At 41.3% G+C, this 23188-nt stretch overlaps 1 protein-coding gene across 1 annotated transcript in view; it reads left to right on the top strand.

Annotated features, from left to right (window-relative positions):
• The window catches only part of LOC140495703 (UAP56-interacting factor-like), a 56480-nt gene that overhangs the window by 21808 nt on the left and 11484 nt on the right, over positions 1-23188 (top strand). The window contains exons 5-8 of the mRNA XM_072594701.1: positions 1335-1425; positions 6706-6755; positions 9358-9420; positions 11865-11985. Of these exons, the coding sequence (XP_072450802.1) occupies positions 1335-1425; positions 6706-6755; positions 9358-9420; positions 11865-11985 (325 nt within the window). The remainder of the gene's footprint in view (positions 1-1334; positions 1426-6705; positions 6756-9357; positions 9421-11864; positions 11986-23188) is intronic.

Raw genomic sequence — 23188 nt, 5'->3', positions numbered from 1 at the left:
AGGAGGCCCAAAATTGCTCACAATACTTTAAATGTAGTCTGACCAGAGCTTTATAAAGTCTCAGAAATACATCCCTGCTTTTATATTCTCGTCCTCTCGAGATGAATGACAACTACTTACTGATTCAACCTGCAAGTTTACCTTAAGAGAAATCTGGACTAGGATTCCCAAGTCCCTTGGCACTTTAGATTTCTGAATTCTCTCCCCATTTAGAAACTAGTCCATGTCTCTATTCTTCTTACCAAAGTGCATGACCTCACACTTTCACACATTGTATTTCATCTGTCACTTTTTTGCCCACTTCCTAACCTTACCAAATCTTTCTGCAGCCTCTGTGCCTCCTCAATACCACCTGTTGCTCCATGTATCTTTATATTATCTGCAAATGTAGCCACAATACCCTCCGTTTCTCCATCTAGATCATTAATGTATAAAGTGAAAAGTTGTCCGAACACTGACACTTGTGGGAGCACCACTTCCATCCTGAGAGAGACACTTTTTTTTTATCCCCACTCTCTGCTTTCTGCTAGACAGCCAATCTTCTATCCATGCTAGTACCTGGCCTCTAGCACCTTGATACCTTATTTTACTCAGTAGCCTCCTGTACGGCACCTTATCAAAGGCCTGTTCATCCATTGCATCTAGAGCCGCTTTCACACAATGACTCTAGTCCAACATCACCTTGATTCTAAAGTTCACATCTTAATTTTCAAATAACACCATTGGATCAGTCCTGCCCTATCTCTGCAGCCATGCCAATCCTATAAAGTCTTCGAAATCAGTGCAATTCTTCAAATGTTGTCCTCTTGAACGCCCCTGATTTTTTAATCTACCATCATTCCATAATTAATAGTTTTGATGTGCAAGCTCTGCAATTCCTCTCTAAATCTCCCACCCTCACGACCTCCAGCCCTTTTTAAGATGCTCCTTAATGTCTGCCAACTTACTGGTCAGAAAGTTCAATACTACTACATCTAGCTGCCTGCCACATTTTGTTTGGAAAACTCCAATGAAGCTTATTTTGATGCTTCACTATGTTAAAGACTCCTTTTGTAATTTCAAGACTTTATTTAAATCTGATGCTATCCAGCTCTGGTGTGTAAATTAAGGGGGAAAAGAGGTGGGGATTGGGAATTGGTGTACAGAGGTCCTTGGAAATGATTGTAGCTAGTGGATTTATTCTTGCCTCCGTATTCCTCTGTTTCAATTTCAGGGGTTATATTGATCTGGTGTCAGTTTTGAGGTGCACTATTAATGATGTAATTTTTGAAATGCTGTTTAGCACTTTTGTCTTTTTAAAAATAGCCTGCAATTTTGATCTTTTGTCATTGTAGGAATATGTTCCAGAATAGAGGGCCAAGGCAGCAGAGGAAACAACAAACCCAGAAGCAACAAAGACAAGCTATAATCAAAATTAACCGAGGGGTATGTTTCACACTATGACATTTTTGAAGAAGAATTTGAAGGAATCCAATTGATTCCAAAGAACCCCCTACTGCAAAGTAGAGATAACCTAAAAGGACAATAGACTACACCCCTTTTATTATATTTCAGAATAGCTCTTTTATTTTGAATGCCATTTCCCAAAGCTGAGTAGCAGTATATTGATCAGCTCCACGTTTGGCCCACTGCTCAATTTCACGAAGTTTGTCAAAGTTAGGAAAGTTGAAAGTACACATGTGGACTCTACAGGATAAATTCATTAATCCCTGGTTCCTCCATCACAAGGCATTCTTGAAGGCCACGAGTTGGAAATTAAGAATTTCCACGGTGCAACCATAGGTCCTATTCCCTTCAACAGCACTTGCCACTTGGATTGTCAGACTGCTGAACTTGCGTTAACATTTTGAAGCGGCTGTTCTTCACACTACCTTTGAGAATGCAACTAATGTAAAGGAAAATCCCAAAGTCTTCGATATAAACAGTACCACCTGATATATAAACAGTAAGAGACAGATTAAAGGAGGAATAAGGCTGATCTTGAAACCAACTAGGTGATTTAAACATGGGAGACAGGGGGGCGTGGCTGAAGTGTTAAATGAATAGTTTCCATCTGCCTTTACAAAAAAGGAGGATGCTGCCCAAGTCATAGTGACAAAAGAGAAAACTGTCACTAGAGGGGTTCAAAATTAATTAGCAAGAAATTTTGGATAGATTATTGGCACTCAAAGTTGACAGGGACTGGGACTGGAAGAGGTGCAGCCACTGATTGTGGAGTAAGTGGGGCTAGACATAGCCAGGACATGGGCCATAATCTTTCAGTCTTCCCTGGACTTGGAGGAAGTTCCAGAAGACTGGAAGTTTCCAAACATTGTGGCCTTGTGCAAGAAAGGTTCTCAGGATAAACAAAACAATTACAGACCAGTTAATTTAAATCTAGAATCTGTTTTTTGGGGTAGAATTGGTAATCAAATGAAAAAAGGTGGGTTGATTAGGAAGAGTGAGCACTGATTTCTAAAGGGAAAATCATTGTTTGACCAACTTGCTGGAGTTTCTTTGAACAGGACTGGTCGGCAAGGGTGTTTTAATGGACTTCCAAAAAGTGTTTTATCCAGTGCCACACAACAGATTTGTGAGGAACGCTGTAAGTTGTTGTCTAAAAGGGTTTAGACTTTGGTACAAAATTGACTGAGTGATAGGAAACACAGTAATGGTCAATGGATATTTGTTGGGCTGGGGGAAGGTTTGCAGTGGAGTTCGCTAAGGGTCAGTATTGGGACTCTTGCCTTGACTGAAATATATTGCTGATCTGGATCTTGGTGTGCAGGAACAATTTCAGAGAATGTAGATAACACTAAATGTGGAAAAAAATGTAAATGTGAGGTGGACAAAAGGATAGTGACAAATTGGTGGAATGGATGGATAGGTGGCAGATGAGGTTCAATGCAGAGAAATATGAGATGATACATTTTGGTTGGAAGAGCATTGAAAAACAGTTCTAAATGAGGTGTAGGAACACAGGGACCTGGATGTGCCCAGATCATTGAAGGTGGCAGGACAGGAAGCAAGAACAGTGAATAAAGCATACAGTGTTCTCTGCTTTATTAATAGTAGCATAGATTGAAAGAGCAGAGAGGTGGTGCTGAACCTCTACAAAACACTTGGTAGATCTCCACTTGAGAATTGTGTATATGTGCGGCTGCCACACTATAGGAAAGATGTGAATACATTGGAGAGAGCGCAGAGTGATTTATGTGGATGGTTCCAGTAATAAGAAACTTCAAACAGATTAAAGGATTTGTGATTGTTCTCCTTGGAGAGAAGGGTGAGAGGACATTTGATAGATGTTTTCAAAATCATGATTGGGCTGGAAAGAATAGATAAAGAGAAACTGTTCCTGCCTGTAAAGCAACAATGAATGAGAGGGCAAGGGTGATGTGAGGGGAAAAAGCTGTCTCCGTGAGTAGTTAGGGTATAGAATCCACTGACTGGAAACATGGTGGAGATAGAGTCCATTGAGACATTTGAGGGGCCATTAGATGATTATTTAAATAGAAACAGTGTGCAGAATTTCAGGGAAAAGGCAGGTGATTGGCATTAAGCTGAAATGCTCAGAGAGCCAGTGCAGACACAGTGGGCTGAATGGCCTCCTTCTGCAATGTATCATTGTAATAACTCTGAATCTAAGTGGCCTGTGGCAGAGCTTTCTCAGCAATTGTCTGTACCCACAGTGAAAGACAGCTGCAGCTTTAAGGTACTGTCCTTACAGAAATCAGGCAAGTGGGCTGCAGGGGACAAACTAACATTCCACTGCAATGTAGCAGATTAAGCTGAGCTAGTGAATGGATAATTGAACCACTGGCTAGTTGAAGCTGGGGGTTGGTGGTTGCAGTGGGAGGAGGAGGATTGCAATTGTGAAAGGATCCCACAAGAGTAATTTCAGTCAAGTCTTCATCAGATATCTTTGCCTCCATTTATTGTCAAAATACTCAGCGCACGTTCTGGTCAGTTCCCATCTAAAGTGGCAGTCATGGTCCAATAACACCGCGCTGAATTTTAAATTAAGGATATTGTCTGAATCCGTGCTGATCTGTTGGGTTTCTTGTTTTAAAGTGTAACTAGCTGGATTTCCGTGGTACAAGGGCAGTAAGATTACTGGCTGGACTGCCCCATTAATGCTTAGAGAAATAAACTAAAATTGATCACAAAGAATGGTCCTTTGTGTGATAATACTAGATGATTTTTGACCATGGAATAAGTGGAAATAACGAAAACAAAGCAGATCTTATTTTGTTGCTAATGCAACATCTAATTGTAATGAAAATTACAGCCAAATGTGGAAGATTTAAAATGTGGGTGAAACTTGGATCATTTAAATTTGCTGGAAAAACGTTAACATAGTTGAATAATACAGCAGAGAAGGAGACCATTTAGCCTATCAACTCTTTGGTAGAGCTATCTACTTAATTCCACATGCCTGCTCTTTCCATTGAGTCATAGAAGTGTACAGCATGGAAATAGACCCTTCGCTCCAATTTGTCCATACTGACCAGGTTTCCCAAACTAAATTAGTCCCATTTAGACAATCGACAATAGGTGCAGGAGTAGGCCATTCAGCCCTTTGAGCCTGCACCGCCATTCAATATGATCATAGCTGATCATTCCTAATCAGTATCCTCTTCCTGCCTTATCTCCATAACCCTTGATTCCACTATCGTTGAGAGCTCTATCCAACTCTTTCTTAAATGAATCCAGAGACTGGGCCTCCACTGCCCTCTGGGGCAGAGCATTCCACACAGCCACCACTCTCTGGGTGAAGAAGTTTCTCCTCATCTCTGTCCTAAATGGTCTACCCCATATTTTTAAGCTGTGTCCTCTGGTTCGGCACTCACCCATCAGCGTAAACATGTTTCCTGCTGCCAGAGTGTCCAATCCTTTCATAATCTTATATGTCTCAATCAGCTCCCCTCTGTTTTCTAAACTCAAGGGTATACAAGCACAGTCGCTTCAGTCTTTCAGTGTAAGGTAATCCTGCCATTCCAGGAATTGACCTTGTGAACCTACATTTGCCTGCATTTGGCCCATATCCCTCTATACTTTCCTATTCATGTACCTGTCCAAATGCCTTATAAGAGCTGTAACTGTATCTGCATCAACCTCTGGTAGTTTGTTCCCCATACAAACCACCCTCTGTATGAGAAAGTTGGCCTTCCAGTCTGTTTTAAATCTTTCTCCTCTCAGCTTAAGAATATATTCTCTAGTTTTGAACACTCCTCCCCTAGGGAAAAGATCTTTGCTATTCACTTTGTCTGTCCCCTCATGATTTTATAAACCTCTGTAAGGTCACCCCTTAATCTCCTATGCTTCATGGAAAGAAGTCCCAGACTATCCAACCTCTCTTTCTAACCATTAGGTTATTGACCATTGTAAGCAGTTTCTCTTTGTTTCTCCCTCTGTTCCATGTACTGTGCTCACTATCTGTAGGTTGATAATTATGACTCAAGCCATGATATAACCACTGGCCATATGAGAAAGAATGGATCCAAGAACTACCTCAGTTGGGACAAGAATAGAATCCACACCATTGGCATTATACTCCAACAAACTCTAAACATTTGAGCTCACCAACCAAACCCTCCCCTCCTTACTTAGTCCATCATAACCTGACATGATTTTAACACCACTATCAAATCTCATCACTCTTTTTTTGCACCAAGAGGAACAACTAGTCTAACCATAGAAATTTAATCCTTCAGCCCTGAACCATTCTGTAAAATCTATTCTGAGTCCTCCTCCCCATACCTCTCAATTCCTTCCTAAAGTGTAATGCACAGAATTAGACACCCCACTTCAATTCGGATCCAATTAGTGTTTTGCTTAGATTAAGCCAAATTACCTGATTTGTGTTTCCAATGCCTCTCTTTATAATGTCCGGGATTCCATAGGCTTTAATAATCCTGGTTTGTTAACCTGTCTTGCCACTTTCAAAAATATATGCAGAAGCATCCTCAGGACCCTCTTCATACACCTCCTTTTAAATTTTACCATTTAATATCTATTGTCTCTCCTCATTCTTACTGCCAAAGTGTATCCTTTCATATAGTTCTGTGTATTTTCCACTTCAAGAAATTGTCCGTTTCACTTTCAAATGTTGACATTGAATTTGCTTCCACCATCTGTTCAGACAGATCCCAGATTATTAAAAATTCACTGTATAAACACGTTTCTTCATGTAGGCCCTCATTCTTCAGCCATGTACCCTGTATCTCTGTGCTTTAAATTCTGATACTTCTGCCATTGGCAACAGTTTCTTGTTATTTACTTTGCCAAAACCGATCATGATTTTGAAGACCTCCAATGAAAGCTCCTCTTAATCCTCTCTGCTGTATGGAAAACAATTTAATCTACTCCAGCCTTTTCACATAGCTACAGTCCCTTATTTCTATTTATGCACTTTATCCAAGGCCTCAACATCTTTCATAGTGTGATGTCCAGAACTGAGTGTAATACTCCAACTTAAATGTTTATAATGAGATTATAATTGTTTACCGTATTGAAGCTATAAGTATTTAATAGTTTTAGAAATATCACTTAACATAGATCATCTCAGACAATTTATCATAGGAAGATGATCTTAATGGAAATATATCTTGGATTGTTTCTGTGTAGTGACAGCAATAACATTTGTAGAATTCAAAGTGAATAGGATGGCCTGAGTTAAGGAGTTTAATTCATTTTGTTTATTTATTTGGCTTTCATTTTTAGTTCCCACCACTGGGTGTAGGAGATGGGCAGAAGAAACAAAGAACTAGAATGTAAGTAATTGCCTACTAGAAACATGTCACACTAAAAGTTCCAGTGTCGATGCATAGATTCAATTCCTGCGCCGGCAGTGGTCACCATGAACGATTGTCCTTCTCAGTCTCTCCCCTCACTAGAAACTTAGTGATTCTCAGCCTAAACCAGCACCAGTCATCTCTCTAAACTGGAGAGGGTTAGCTCATTTGGTTGGATGGCTGATTTGCGAAGCGGAGGGAAGCCAACAATTGCCTACTAGAAACATGTTGCACTAAAAGTTCCAGAGTCTATGCATAGATTCAATTCCTGCACAGGCTGAGGTTACCATGAAGGATTATGATTCTCAACCTCTCTGCTCACCTAAGGCATGGTGACCCTCCGGTTCAGCCACCACCAGTCTCCCTTTAATGTGGGAGCAACCCTGTGGTAACTTTTTGTGTATTTGCAAAGCTGATCCTAGCATGTATTTGTGGACAGCAATTAAATTTAGAATGGCATCAAGCCATCACTACACTTTCAGTTAATAACTATGACGCTTCCAATCTCATCCCATCTTCCCCATGATGATATTGGCAGATCCTCCCATCCCCAAGGTTCTGAGTACACCCTATCTCAGGCCTCTGCTCTCCACTGAAGACTGTGACTCCCACCTGACATCCCCCATTTATTCCCCAAATGGCTTATGATCTGCTTCTGATTCCCAGACCCATAGGCATGATGGCCTCCTCCCCAGGCCTCTGAATCCCTGCTCCTCAAGCTTCTAATCCTACCCCTCCCCAGGCATGGGTTCCGTGGTTCTGCAGTCTCCTGGGGACTGCTACCTGACAAACTGTGAAAGCTAGGCATCTTAACCAGACTGACTTCCAGGTAGTAAATCCATTGACATCTCACATATACTATGGAATTAAAATTTCACAATTTTTGGGGAGGAGGGGAGGCATGGGGGTGGTGGCATCTTTGGCTTCTAGAGAATCATAAGTGTTCATATAGTGGTTGAAACTCTTTGCTGGAAGCAATGGAGCCAAAAGAAGATTATCAATTGATATAATAGTGTGAATCTTTTTACCCTGTGCATAACCAGGTGCAATTAAACTTGTACTTCAATTGTGTATATTGTAAAAAAAAATATATACACAGGATCTATTTCAAACATGCAATGTTGTTGGGAGGTTGGTCAAGCTTTACTATGAGAATTTGGAATGTTGACTGAATACTTTAACACACTGCTGTTTTTGTGCTAAACCAAAATATATTTCTTTTTATAACTGTTTCTTCAAAATATGAATGCTATTACTTGTCTTGGATAGCTATCTGTAACGTTCAGTCAGCAGACTGCAGTCAACCAACCTTGGCAACAGCCTTCGTGCAACACTGCACATACAGACACTTTTACAGCATCTCGTGTCCTATTTCATTCACTTTTTTTTTCATACACTTAACAGGTTTGGTGTGAGGGCAATGACATTCTCCTGGCTTTTAAAGCATATCTTCCCTTTGCTTTGATAACTTAGAAAAAATAATGTAACAGCAGGTTTCCATTGCAGAATAGTAAGAATCTGAGCCAAGTCTTGTGCCGGCACTTTGTGCAAAATTAATAAAGTGTCAGTCACCTTCCGAGAGTGCAATTGAATGTACGTTGGAAACTTGACACTATTTTCATAAGAGGATTTGCATAAAATCCCTTGGAATCTTCAACATTGACTTTTCTAAGGTTGCAAATCAAAACATTAACTGTTTTCTTTTAAAGCAAAGCAGTTAAATTGCCCCCATTGCCTGACTTTCCCTGAAAAGGACTTTACTTGCTTGCCAGACCGTCATTCGTGACTGCACAGCCTGATCTACCAGTCATGGTCTCCTGCTCCCGGAAGCTTTTGGCATCTTGACTTGCTGACAAGCTCAGATGAGGGTGAAATTTCAGTGATGATGCTCTTGATTGGACAATTAATCTCACTGGATAGCACTCAAACATTATTGGTGCTTGATCTGGCAAGTAGTCATGCTGGTTGGTCAAGGTCAGTCCTTGAGTTGTGTGTCCCAACGTTTGGTGCACAGTGCACCAAATCCCATCCTGTGACTTTGCTGGTGTGCATTATCCAAAATTGAATCCAGTACTTCAGATGAGGTCTGATTAAGTTTCCATACAACTGTATTTAAAATTTCTTGAGGGATATAGCTAACATTTCATTAAGCTGATGGAGTGTTTGATTTTACATCTCGCACGTGTGTGTGAGAGAGAGAGAAAGAGAGAGAGAGAGCGCACATTGAATGCTGCCACAATGAAATATCAGCCTGGATGATAACCTCGCGTTTGTGAATCGGTGCTTGAATCTGATGCAGATGCAAGAAAACTATTGTTGAACCAAAGCTCTCAGCATGCATTGAGTTATGCTATAGAAAATGGGATTATTTGGCAAGGGTGTTTGTAAAGTAAGATGGTTCCAAGATGCTGGAAAATTCTCTCCGTAGCATCAGTTAAGCAAATCATGTGCTTTGTGCATATCTAAGTTGTATGAAAATATCATTATTACATTGCTTTATTGATTTAAAATGTACTTTTTATGTGGTGTTAGACTGGACTGATTTCAGATTGATTACTGCATACCTTACTTTGATTTCTAGGTGGCGACAGCAATCCAGTTCCAACTCCATCTTAACAGTATCTGTACCCAACCAGCAAGCGGTGTAAGTCAACATTACCAAAGATCCTTCTTTTAGGAAAACACTTAAACCTAAAAGTATTCTTAATGCTAGCATATATATTTCCAATGTTTGTGTTAAATCATGACATATGTTGTGTATCTCAATGGGATATTATCAGAAAAGTGTCACCGAGAACATATTACAGAATGTACGTGTGGCAGGAGGACTTGGAGAACGTGTAAGTATAACTTGATGTATATATATTTGGATCTCCAATAGCTTTATGCCATCCTGCAGAAAAGACTAAGCAGACATTCACAGTACAGTAGCAAAACATGATGGATGCTGTCAATTTGAAACAAAAACAGGAAGTGCAGGAGTTACTTAGCAGGTCCTGCAGCATTTATAGTGAGAAAAGAACAGTTAATGAATGAAGTGAATGACCCTTCATCAACACTTGTTAAAGCACTAATGAAGGGTCATTGAACCCAAAACCTAATTCTGTTTCCCTTTCCAAAGGTACTATCTGAGCGGTTGAATATTTCTAGCATTTTGTTGTTTCAATTTCACAAAGTTTTCTACATATGATAACAAAAATGCATCATGAATGTTTTGATGACTTCCTTTTTATCTTCCCGCATCTGCTGTGGGTTACGATCTCTTTTAGTCTGTTCTTCCCATCAAACACAGCTGCATGTAAATTTACATCTGACGATAGCAAGGCGTGCACCTGAACAGCTTACAACATAGTGTATCGCTACAAGTACCTTCCTGGTGGTAGCCAAATCCTTGGGGGTCAAAGCTAGTCTGTTCAGTGTCAGCCAGGAGCTCTGAGTATTGAACATTGACTCAGCTCTGTACCCTGTCAACACCCATTATTGCTTTCCAGGTTGAAATTGATCTTGTATTTGATATGGTTTCTAGATGGTTCAGTACTTCTAGAATACCTAGAATTTGTGAAGATTACTAAACATTTTGTCATTAATGATTAGCATCAGAAAATACCTGTTAAAATTATTGAATTATTGTGAAGGCCAACAGGTAAAAGATCAGGTAAAGTTGCCTTTAGTCTTACCAAGCCATAGGGCTCTCCCTGTCATTAGAGAGAGATGACTCCTGGTACCTGAGGGTCACCATGTCACAAGTAAGGGGAGAAGTTGAGAAGGTGAGTCCATCATGGTAACCTCAGCTGATGCAGAAATTGAACTTTTGTTGTTAGTATCACCCTGCATTACAAACCAGCCATCTAGCCAACTGAGATACCTGACCCAAGACCTGTTCACCCATTACAATTATATTCATTTTCCTGCATTAATTTCTGGTCCAGCATCACCTCCATTCTAAAGTTCTCATCATCATTTTCAAAAAAGACTCCCTTGGATCAGTCCCTCCGCATCTCTGTAGCCACCCAACCCTACAAATCAGAAGAGATTTCTACACTTTCTTCAAATTCTAGTCTCTTGTGCATCCCTGATTACAATCCACCATACATTACACCATAGATAGCTTTAGTATCCAAAGCTGTTAACTCTGGAGTTCCTCTGTAAATTCCCCAGCCATACAAGCTGTATTTCCTTCATTAGGTGCTCTTAAAGTCTGCCTCCTTGTACACCCTGTTGGTCAGGCACTCCAATATTTCTTCACGTCGCCCCCTGCCACATTTTTATTTTGTAACATTCCAGTGAAGCACCTTTCACTGTCAAAGACCTCTTTAATTGCAACTCTCTTTATTTTAATCTGATGGTGTTCACATGCAAATAAGTGAGGAAAGAGGTGAGATTGGGAATGAGAATCATTGTCCTAGGTTATGAATGCAGCTAGTGTACTTTTTTTGACCTCCTAATTCCTCCATTTCAATTTCAAATTGCAGAATGGGATATTACAACATTAACACTCTGGAATTATATCAAAACCAAGACAATTGCTGGAAAGCAAAACTGTCAGCTTCTCAATGTTCAAATGTCCATAATCCATTTCCTCACTACAATCTTCCTTATTGATTCCAATACCTTTTGGTACTGTACCTGATAGCTGGTCTTTTTATCTGTGTTTTATACTTGTTTACTCTCCATGCGCTTGTGGCAATTGGAGAAGGACAATAAGTTTTGTGGTGCCAGTGTTTTCACTGGTCAAGTATAAGCAGTTTGTTTTACAGATGTGAATGTATAAACCTGTATCTGTTAGAAAAGCAAGTCTCCATAATGTATCTTTAATCATATCTGTTGCACTCAACATGCAAAGATTGTGTGCTGCTTCAGCAGTAATATTTGTTCATCTTTCGTTACTAAAGTAATAGTTAAAAATACTAAACTTTTCAGAATTGTTGCAAAGCAAGACAAATAATATCAATTAGATGTCTGATGACAGCATTTCTAAATTAATTAGATTATAATGTCATGATTTTATCATTTTTAGATATGAATTTCTCTGTACAATTGTCTGAAACAATGCAGAGATTTAATGAAAAGTACATGTTACATTCACAGTCAGAAACGAAGAATCCAACACCCAGCTTTGAATGGAAGAAGAAGGATGACAACAAAAGCAGTGAGGAATCAACCAAAAGGAGTTTATCTTGGGTTCAACTTTAAGAGTATAGCCAACCAGGTACTCCATTATAAATGAATCCTTTTTTTTTGAACATCATTCATGGGATGTAAGCATAGCTGACAAAGCCAGCATTTATTGCCCATTCTTATTTCCCTTAAGGTGAAGATAAACCACCTTTTTCAATCACTGCAGTAGTGAAGGTCAAAATACAGTGTTGTTAGGAAGGGAATTTCAGGATTTTGGTGTATTGACAATGAAGGAACAGCAATACTGCTCCAACTCCGGTTTTCTGGTGACTTAGTGGATAACCAAGCAAGTCACGTGGTTTCCATGTGTCTGAAAGGTATTGTTGAGGGAGCTTTGGAAAATTACTGTAATTTATTCTGTAGATGTTCCATCTTATGGCAGCAACTGTCAGCAATGGAGCGACTGAATGATTCTGTTGGTAACTGGCATGCTGATCAAGTTGACTGCTTTTCCTGGATGGTGTTAAGCTTCTTGAATGTTATTGGAGCTGTGATACTTATATCATTTGTTCAGTTAAGGTTCTGGTCAGTTGTAACATTTAGGATGTTGATAATGATGAGAGAAGATTCATGGTGGTAATACCATTAATTGTTGGGGAGATGGTTAGATTGTTGGAGGTAGTCATTACCTGGTACTTTACATAAATGTTACTTACCCAACCTGACAGGTTCTCCAGTATTTAATCAGTATGGTCAGTAGTGGTACCATTCTTGGTGATGAACATTGAAAATTTCCACTAAAGAACAAACTCTGTGCCCTTAGAATCTACTGTTCTTCTTCCAAGTGATGTTTAGTATGAAAGAATACTGCTTTATCTGCTATGGTTTAGCAGAAGGTTTCATTGCTCATTTTTGGCCGGATACCATGAGATTTTAGAGGGTCATTTTGAGGACAAAAGGAGAACTCTCTTTTTTTCCCTGTATGTAAATCATTCTACCAGTCCCTCTGGTCTGTTCTGACAATAGGAAAAGCCAGGGATAGTAATGAAAGAACCTGGTGTGTTGGCTATAAGGTATCTATGGTGTGGAGATGCCAGTGTTAGACAAAGTCAGAAGTCACACAATACCAGGTTATAGTCCAACAGGTTTATTTGAAAACACAAGCTTTCGGAGCGCTGCTGCACCCGACAAAGGGGCTGCGCTCTGAAAGCTTAGGTGATTTCAATTAAACCTGTTGGACTATAACCTGGTGTCTTGTGACATCTGTCTATAAGGTATGATTTGGAGAGTGGAGCTATGTCAGGTTGTTGTTTGACTTGGTTGAGGGGGAAGCTAGTTGGGTATGCCTTTGTTTGTTACAATGCCTGGGTGGATTCTGTGTAACTTTAACCCCATTCAACTTTTCCTTCACCGTTTGATATACCTGAGTGCCGTTCTGTGCTATGTCAGAGAGCAGTTAATAGACAAAACCATGGCCTGGGATCATATTGGAAGACTTTCTTTCTTTGTGTCCAAAAGATTCTGCCCAGATATGAAACAGCTAGGATTCTGTTACACTAAATTGGGTACGCCTTGATTAAATTTACTAAACAATTATACATACTTACACTAACACTGATTGCTGAAGTAGGGCTAGCTCGAGTCTGTCTCAGGTGGTTATACTCTTCAAATGTGTCTTCTGAGCAGCTGACCAAACTACTCTACCCACTTCAGCAACAGGTTATGTTTCTTGAGGGCTTCTTTATCCCTTTTTCTTGCTATGGCCATGTGCCACGTAAGGTAATGCTCATTTGGCCCATGTAATCGGTTTTAAGTTACATCACTGTGCTGTCTGAATCTCTTGCAACTCTCTCTGGAAGTAATCTCTCTGACCCCATTCCAACACAACTCTTGGAAACCAATAGCAACTGACAGGGTGTTGAGATACTTCAGAAAATCTCCAGTGCTGGAGCAGAGAAGACATTTTAATGGTCTTAATGATGAGGCCCCCTTTTCTCTCTCCACTCCAACACAGCTTAAAATCCATGTGCAGATGTCAACAATTCTGTCTTGACCAAATTTCTCATCCTGCTTTACACTTTCATTTCCAAAATGCAGCTCATCAGTCAGAGGAGACATGATGTAGTGAAAATGTTACTGGATCAGTAATGCAGATCTCCAGGCTAATATGCTGGGGTCATAGGTTTGAATCCCACCACGTCAGATGGTGAAAGTTTAGAGGATTACAGGCTTACTAGAAAGGAGCTCAGAAATTGACTGAGGAGAGCCAGGAGGGGGCACAAGAAAGGCTTGGCAGGAAGGATTAGGGAGAACCCAAACATGAGGATTAAGAATGATCAGAGAGAAGGTAGGGCCGGTCAGGGATAGTGTAGGGAACTTGTGCGTGGAGTCTGAGCAGATAGGGAAAGCCCTATAGAGTTTTTTGCTTCAGTTTTCACTCAGGAAAAGGACCTTGTGAATGAGAACTTTGAGGAGCTGGGAAACAGGCTTGAACAGATCAAGATTGATGAAGTTGATGTGCTGGAAATTTTGACAAACATTAAAATTGATGTCCCCAGGGCCAGACCAGATTGATCATAAGTTGCTCCAGGAAGTGAGAAAGGTGAAGATGTTTGCTTCCTCACTCTCCATGGGAATCATACTGGAGGATTAGAGGAAGGCAAATGTTGTTCCTTTTTTTTTTCAAGAAGGGGAATAGGGAAATCCCTGGCAATGACAAGACCAGTCAGTATTATGCCTGTGGTCAGCAAGGTTTTGGAAAAAATTCTGACGGATAGGATTTATGACTATTTGGAAGAGCATAACGTGATTAAAGGCAGTCAGCACAGCTTTGTGAGGGGGCAGGTCATGCCTCACAAATCTTATTGAGTTCTTTGAGGAGGTGTGATGAGACAGGTTAAGCAATGGATGTGGTGTATATGGACTTCAGCAAGGCACTTGATAAGGTTCCCCATGGTAGGCTCATTCATAAAGTCAGGAAGTATGGGATTCAGGGAAATTTGGCTATTTGGATTCAGATTTGGTTGGTTGACAGAAGGCAGAGAATGGTTGTACATGGAAAGTATTCTGCCTGGAGGTCAGTGGTGAGTGGGGTCCTGCCAGGCTCTGTTCTTGTGCCTCTGCTCTTTGTAGTCTTTTATAAGTTACTTGGATGAGGAGGTTGAGGGATGGGTTAGTAAGTTTGCAGATGATGCAAAGTTTTGAGGTGCTGTCGATAGTGTCGAGGGCTATTACAGGCTGCAGCACGACATAGACAGGATGCAGAGCTGGGCTGAGAAATGGCAGATGGAGTTCAACCTGGATAAATGTGAAGTGGTGCATTTTGGAAGGTTGAACTTGAATGCTGAAGACAGGATTAAAGACAAGATTCTTGGCAGTGTGGAGGAACAAGGGGATCTGGGTGTGCAAGTACATAGATCCCTCAAAGTTGCCACCCAGGTGGATAGGGTTGTTGAGAAAGCATATGGTGTTTTGGCTTTCATTAACAGGTGGATTGAGTTTAAGAGCTGCGAGGTTTTGCTGCAGCTCGACAAGACCCTGGTGAGACCACACTTGAAATATTCTGTCCAGTTCTGGTCGCCCTATTAGGAAAGACAGAGGCTTTGGAGAGTGTACAAAGAAGGTTTACCAGGATGCTGCCTGGACTGGAGGGATTGCCTTACGAAGAGAGATTGACTGAGCTTGGACTTTTCTGTCTGGAGAAAAGGAGGAAGAGAGGTGACCTGATCGAGGTATACAAGGTAATGAGAGGCATGGATAGAGTTAATAGCCAGAGACTTTTCCCCAGGGCAGGATTGACTGGCTAAAGGGGTCATAGTTTTAAGATATTAGGAGGAAGATATAGAGGCGACATCAGAGGTAGGTTCCTTACACACAGAGTTGTGAATGCATGGAATGCATTGCCAGTGGTGGTAGTAGAAGCAGAATCATTAGGAACATTTAAGCAACTGCTGCACATGCATGTGGACAGCAGTGAATTGAGGGGCATATAGGTTAGGTTATTTTATTTTAGATTAGGAGTAATCCTTAGCACAACAGCGTGGGCCAAAGGGCCTGTTCTGTGCTGCACTTTTCTATGTTCTATGTTCTAATGAGATGCTGTGGGCTATCAGCTGAATTGTCCATCCACCCCAAGGACTGTAGCAGTTTGAGAAGGCAGCACATCATCATCATCATCATCATCCCAATGGATAGCCAATGCCAATAAGTACTGCCTGGTCAGCAAAGCCCACATCCTCTGGGTAAACCTTTCTCCTTTGTACCATGCTATCACCATGAGAGAAACTCAGCACACAGGACCCTGTCACAACCAGTTTGCATACAGTAATATGAGCGGAAAGGGCAATTTTAATGATTCAAAAGGATTAATAAATGAGTAAATAATGCATTGGCTTAATATCTATCCACTTAAGTGCATTTTTTTTATTTCTTAGAACATTACTACACTCCATTAGCTTTTTTTTTTTGCTCTGTTTTTAGCCCAGTCTTTCTGCTTTCTATGCCCATAGTGGTAACATGACTTATACAGTAGATATATGATCAACTGTATAACAATTGGGGTGGCACAGTGGCTCAGTGGTTAGCACTGCAGCCTCACAGCACCAGGGACCCGGGTTTGATTCCAGCCTTGGGCGACTGTGCAAACTCCACACAGGCATTCTCCCCGAGTCTGTGTGGGTTTTCTCCGGGTGCTCCAGTTTCCTCCCACAGTCCACGGATGTGCGGGTCAGGTGGATTGGCCATGCTGGGTTGCTCATGGTGTTGGGTGCATTGGTCAGAGGGGAATGGGTCTGGATGGGTTACTCTTTAGAGGGCCGGTGTGGACTTGTTGGGCCAAAGGGCCTGTTTCCACACTGTAGGGTATCTAATCTAATCTAATCTAATCTAACTGATTCACGAGAATGTCTCTAAGTAAAGGAGGACTTTGATATTACTTCTCCAGTCTCATAACATGTCTTATCAAGGTCTTTGTTTAATGATCTGGATTTCCTGTAGGATTCCATCATTTAGCTACTCCACCTGACAATGCACTTTCAAGGATTAATCAATCTGTTCCCACAGCTGAATGAGATGTACTGGTCGTAACATAACCAAATCTTTCTTTATATTCCAGCAAGTCTGTCTTATTCATGCCCTGGGGCTTTATTTCAGAGTTGGTGGGACTGAAAGTGTTTACCAGTTCTGTTTCTCCAGTGCACACTGGTTTCTCAGGAGTAAAGCAAAAAGTGGGAGAGGTTATTGGGCTAATGAAATTTGTCCCATACTTAGAGTCATAGAGATGTACAGCATGGAAACAGACTCTTCTGCCCAACTTGTCCATGCTGACTGGATATCCCAACCCAATCTAGTCCCACCTGCCAGCACCCGGCACATATCCCTCCGAACTTTTCCTATTCATATACCCATCCAACTGCCTATTAAATGTTGCAATTGTACCAGCCTCCACCACTTCCTCTGGCAGTTCATTCCATACATGTACCATCCTCTGCGTGAAATAGTTGCCCCTTAGGTCTCTTTTATATCTTTTCCCCCCTCACCCTAAACCTATGCCCTCTAGTTCTGGACTCCCCAACCCCAGGGAAAAGACGTTGTCTATTTATCCTATCTATGCCCCTCATAATTTTGTAAGTCTCTATAAGGTCACCCCTCAGCCTCCGACGCTCCAGGGAAAACCATCCCAGCCTGTTCAGCTTCTCCCTATAGCTCAAATTCTCCAACCCTGGCAACATCCTTGTAAATCTTTTCTGAGCCCTTTCAAGTTTCACAACATCTTTCCGATAGGAAGGAGACCGGTTTCTGCTTGTAGTAGTACAATACTCTCCTTCTTCTATGAAAACTACCTGACTAAGTACGTAGATTGCCTTCACAATCTCCATTTAAGTCTCCATGTTAAAACAACAAGTTAACTGATGTCTCTCCATTCTGTCAGGATAAACCACCCCTTTGAGGATTGCAACCATGTAGATGGATTCCCATTACGTGATCATGCAAATTCACTTCATACTGTAGGATACCATGATATTGCACATAGTGTTTCTTCCAAAACTTCAGTATTTTCAACCCTGTATATTGGAAGTAATGTGGTATCACTTGAAAACAAAGCACCAGTTTAAAATTTTGCCTTTCACAATCTATCTATACAGGATGTATCTATACCAAACCCCTGAGCTAAAACACAGTGGCGATGTTTTTGTATTTAGTCTATGTTTCCAAGTGGTCATTAGGAACCCACAAAGGCTTCAAAAATTCATCTCATTTCCAAGGGCTTGATCTATTACCCAGGGGTCATACATTATACATGCATCATTCAAGGTAGCCTCATTCAAGGCATTTGTATCCTCTCACTGGATTTACAGATACCTCTGGCATGATTTTCTAATTGATCCCTTTTCAGGTGGACTGTCATTGTTTGGTTCTCTATTAGCTTGAAATACTTCCTGATATTTTCTCCTGTCAAAAAAGTCTTCCATTTCCCCTCAAGGGAATGTTAATGCATCTGATCCTGCAGAGAAGCAAAATCCAAATTGGTCACCCCTGCAGTACTTGTATGAAATACTATGGTTGTGCCATTGATAAATCTCTTTCCTCCCTTGGTTTAATTCCATCCTCTGAAGATGTCTAGAACTACTTTTCAACCCACCAGCCCAATTCCAGGCCAAGGGCTTACTCAAGCACTTGCCCCCATGGGAATGGCTCAGACCTTCTGTGTCATGGCCATTCCCATTGTCGTTGTTTTGACTCCTCCATATCCTCCCTTTCTTATTTCATCATTCACCTCTTCATCTGTTGTGGTCTGGCTACATTTGTGCTTGTTCCCATCATCATCCTCCCCCTCCTATTGTGGAATGTGTCATGTTTTCTCACAATCTGATACATAATCCCACATTTTTGGCATGATGTGATACACCATGGTTTCTTGTGGGTAGGTAACTTGTTTTGGAACATTAAGTCTGGTTGTCTTGGAACTACCATACACTTTTGGCCAATTCAGTTGCATAAACCATGGGGCTAGCTTTGTCCATGAGGCTGTAGGGTCCAAATGTACCAACTGTTGCACAGGTTTTCACCATCACTTGGTCACATGCTCCATCCCGATTGTAATTGTTTCTTTGGGACTTTCCAATACTGTTGGCCATTTGCAGATGCAGCTATCTTAGAAAACTTCCATAAAATCTTTCTCTCAAATTTAGCTTCATTTTTCTGAAAAAAATTGAGAACTGTAAGTGCATTGGTGTACACATGCATTGTCCAGTTACCTACTCGTGAGGTGAATATCTTATTCCATTTGATTTGTGTTCCTCACTCCCTCAGAGTCAAAAGGAGATGCTTCATTTAATTTTTTCCCTCTTTGTTTAACTCTTTTTGAAGGACTATCATTTTTAAAATCTATTTTATTCTTTCCAGTATGCCTGAAGATTCTGGGTTGTGTGTGTCCAAAGATGTGCAGGTCAGGTGAATTGGCCATGCTAAGTTGCCCAAAGTGTTAGGTGCATTAGTCAGATGGAAATGGGTCTGGGTGGAATACTCTTCGGAGGGTCAGTATGGACTTGTTGGGCCAAAGGGCCTATTTCCACACTGTAGGGAATTTACCCTAATCTATATGCCTTTTACTTTCTTTTCCCAATAACTTCAGAGTGTCTACGTCACTTGCTCTCTGAAGTGACTGCTATGATCCGATTCTACAACTTTAGGGGGTCCCTAGATAGAGAATACCTTTCTCTCTAGTCTTTACAATCCATAAGTTATTAGCTGACTTGCATTGAATACCTCTACCCTCTTGGCAAAATTGTCTACAGCATCAGAATTTATTGTCCTTCTTACACCAATACTGTAGGTGACCTATTGGTCCCACAAAGACAAAGAAAACCCTCAAGGACCATGCTAAATGGGAGCACCAGAACCTGCAAATTCCCTCAAAGCCACTCACCATCCCGACTTAGAAATACGTCACCTGTCCTTTAGTGTCATTGGATCAATGTCCTGGAACTCTCGAACAGCATTGTGGGTCGAGGTATAGCACGTGGACTGCAAAAACTCAAGAAGGCAACTCCCCACCACCTTCTCAAGGGCAACAAGGATGAACAATAAATGCTGACTGAACCAGTGATGGCCCACATCCCATGAGTACATTTTTTTAAAATGCCGATGACTAGGAAAGTCAACTCACGGAATCTGACCTCAATAACTTGGCAGCAAAACCACAAGACATCAAATGACCTCAAGTGCATGGTTACAGACAATGAATGTACTTTCATGTGACATTTCCTACTCATTGTAACATCAGTCATTTATGCTGCTTAATGCATAAGGCACTGTCATGTAGGACTCACCCTAACTTCCAGATGCTCCACGTCACCCTTACACAACCACCAATACTTCTAGTCTCTCACCCATTTTTCACATATACCCAGCCTTATGATCATGAACCAGACTGCCAATTTTATATTGTGATCTTGGGAAGGACCCTTTTCTTTTTTGAAGTAGTCAAAGTGAGAGATCTAGGGGACATATGAAAACATTGAAGCTACACGATTATGCAACTTTGAACAAACAACGGTAAAGTTTACTTCTATAATGCTTATACAGTAATACAATTTACAGTGTGCAACTTATATTCTGATACTGTGTGAACATGTGGTTAAAATCAATAACGGATTGTGTGCTCAAACACCCCACAGCACACATCAAATAACAAATGCAAGCAACGGATCTTTCAAATTTCTGAGCAATGTCCCCAAACACATGAAGTCTCTCTTTAAAAATTCACAAGGTATCACAGTTCTCTACTTTTGTTCAACTTGCCTTGAAAGTCTCTTGCCATGACAAGAACTATTTTTGGCATGGACTGCCTCAGTGATTGTTCCCATTCTGGAAATCACCCTTCTTTCCTGGGTTTATGCTTGCCTGGACTCTGAAATTACTCACCATTACTCATACTCAATAACTCCAGCTAGCTTCACCCACTAAGTCTGCCTGAGCTCCAATCTTGGTTGAAAAGTGTGGTGCTGGAAAATCACAACCGGTCAGGCAGCATCCAAGGAGCAGGAGAGTCGACGAGGCTTAGAGATAAATGCGGGGGGTGAGGTAGTTGGGAAGGCAATATGTAGATGCAGGTGGGAAGGAAGATGGACGGGTAGGACAGGTCAGGTCAATAGAACCTGTCCATCTTCCTTCCTATTTATCTGCTCCATCCTCCCCTCCAATAATCAACATCACCTCCAACTTGCATCTACCTATCACCTTCACAGCTACATGACCTCCACCCCCACCCTCCTATTTATCTCTCAGTCCCCTTCCCCACACCACACTCCTGATGAAGGGCTTTTGCCCGAAATGTTGATTCTCCTGCTCCTCCGATGCTGCCTGACCTGTGCTTTTCCACCACCACACTTTCGACTCTGATCTCCAGCATTTGCAGTCCTCCCTTCCTCCTGGGCTCCAATCTTGGACAGTTACATCAAGCAACCATTACTTCAAGCTGCTAACTCTTGTTGTACTGAAGTATTAATGTTCACAGGCTTCTTTTGAGCCCCTTGTGACTTCTACTGACCCAAGCCCAGTGATCTTGCTAGTTTCTGAGCTCCGCAGGATTTGTTCGGCCTCCTGTGTTCAACACCAAGCTGCCTATAAATTCTAAGAACTTCTTCCTGAGAACTAATAACACAGAGGCACCCAACTGCTCTTGACTCCTGACAGCATCACCTGCATCTATGTAATTCAGCTGCCTTCCAGTGGTACTGCTAACAGCAGCATTCCAACATCTATATCTGTTTTTCTTGAGCTGACTGTAATCATTGAACAGCTCTTTCATGACCCCAGAACTGTCCTGTGTGACTTCTTGTAACCTTTGCAGGAAGTCCTCCCATATTACTGGTGGAATTTTATGTTGTCACCTCTCCACTCTCATCAACCCCATAAATGTTACATTCTCTCAGAATGCTGGAAATGGTTTTAAACACATCAGCTATTCAGTTCTGACAGGCACACCACCCAATGGCCACCACTTACATTCAGCCCTCTTTCTTGCAGCACAAGGTGACAAACTGTACTGGAAGCACAGCTAATCTGAACAAGTTGTTGATCGTTTGGTTCAGGGCCTTTTGCTTCCCACTTTACCTCCAGTTTACTCGCAAAATTTCCAATGTCAATATTTCCGCATTTCAAAATTCAAGATTGCCCCCTGCACAACAATGGTAGCCTGAGGGAGAAGGGAGAGAGCAACAACAGAACAGTAAAAAAGAGGCCTACTCACTTGGTCTGACCTTCACAGCCACCAACTCAGACGCTGCACTTACACTGGAGGCTTGTAGTAACTGATGGTCAGCACATAAGTCATTGGACACAAATGGGCTGCAGTCACTCCACCGATATAGATGCAATTGCCAGCTCATGTAAGTGCAAGATAGTAAATGATTATTGCTTCAGGTGGTCCAGGTAAGGACCTCTGTGGAGTGACATATAGCAGAATGCTGATTGATTATGCATAATGAGATGCTGAGTACATTGACTAGTCTGGCAGACTGTGGTCTCTCACTGTGAAGGTGCATAAAGACTTTTGACTGCAACTTGGCAAAGGACATGAAATAATCCACAAAGGTACTGTCACTGTGATCCCCATTCTGGTTATAACGTTCAGGGTTAGGACGGATTTCATAATCCTCTTCCATCACAATGTGGATGCAACAATACTCATTCACCAACAGAGCAAAAAGCATCCAAAAATACTCCAGAGTACTTTCCAACAGAATAGGTCGCATAAAGTTTGTCACCTGCAATCAGGTTTTTACATAGCTTTCTCAATACCATTACTACAGCGCCAACATTGTTATTTCATCTTTCTTTACTCAAGTGTGAATAACGTAGGGTATTGCCACAATCAGTGTTACCTGAATTTGGTGTTTAATGCCTTTATTTATCCATTCATAGAATGTGGGTGTCACTTGTGGGTGAGCCAGTATTTACTGCCTATCCCTTGAGAAGGTGGTGAGCAGCTGCTGCCTTTAAGCTTTATCGTTTATGTCATGTCAATACATCCACAGTGGTTATATGGAGTGAGTTCCAGGATTTTGATGCAGTGACAGTGAAGGAATATTGATGTACTTCCAAGTCAGGATCAAAGCTTGGGGGGAAATGTGCAGGTGGTGGTGTTCTTATGCATCTACTCCTTTTGTACTCCTAGGTTAGAGAAGTCACAAGTTTGGAAGGTGATATCAAAAGTGCTGTCTGGTGTCACGTCAACCAGTTCAGCTGTGTGATAAATCCCAATAGTTCAACTTCAGCATGTTTGGGCCCAC

The sequence above is a fragment of the Chiloscyllium punctatum genome, chromosome 25, assembly GCF_047496795.1.
Source record: "Chiloscyllium punctatum isolate Juve2018m chromosome 25, sChiPun1.3, whole genome shotgun sequence".
NCBI lineage: Eukaryota > Metazoa > Chordata > Chondrichthyes > Orectolobiformes > Hemiscylliidae > Chiloscyllium > Chiloscyllium punctatum.
The sequence above is the reverse complement of the archived record's forward strand: the minus strand, read 5'-3'. Positions and strand labels throughout refer to the sequence as shown.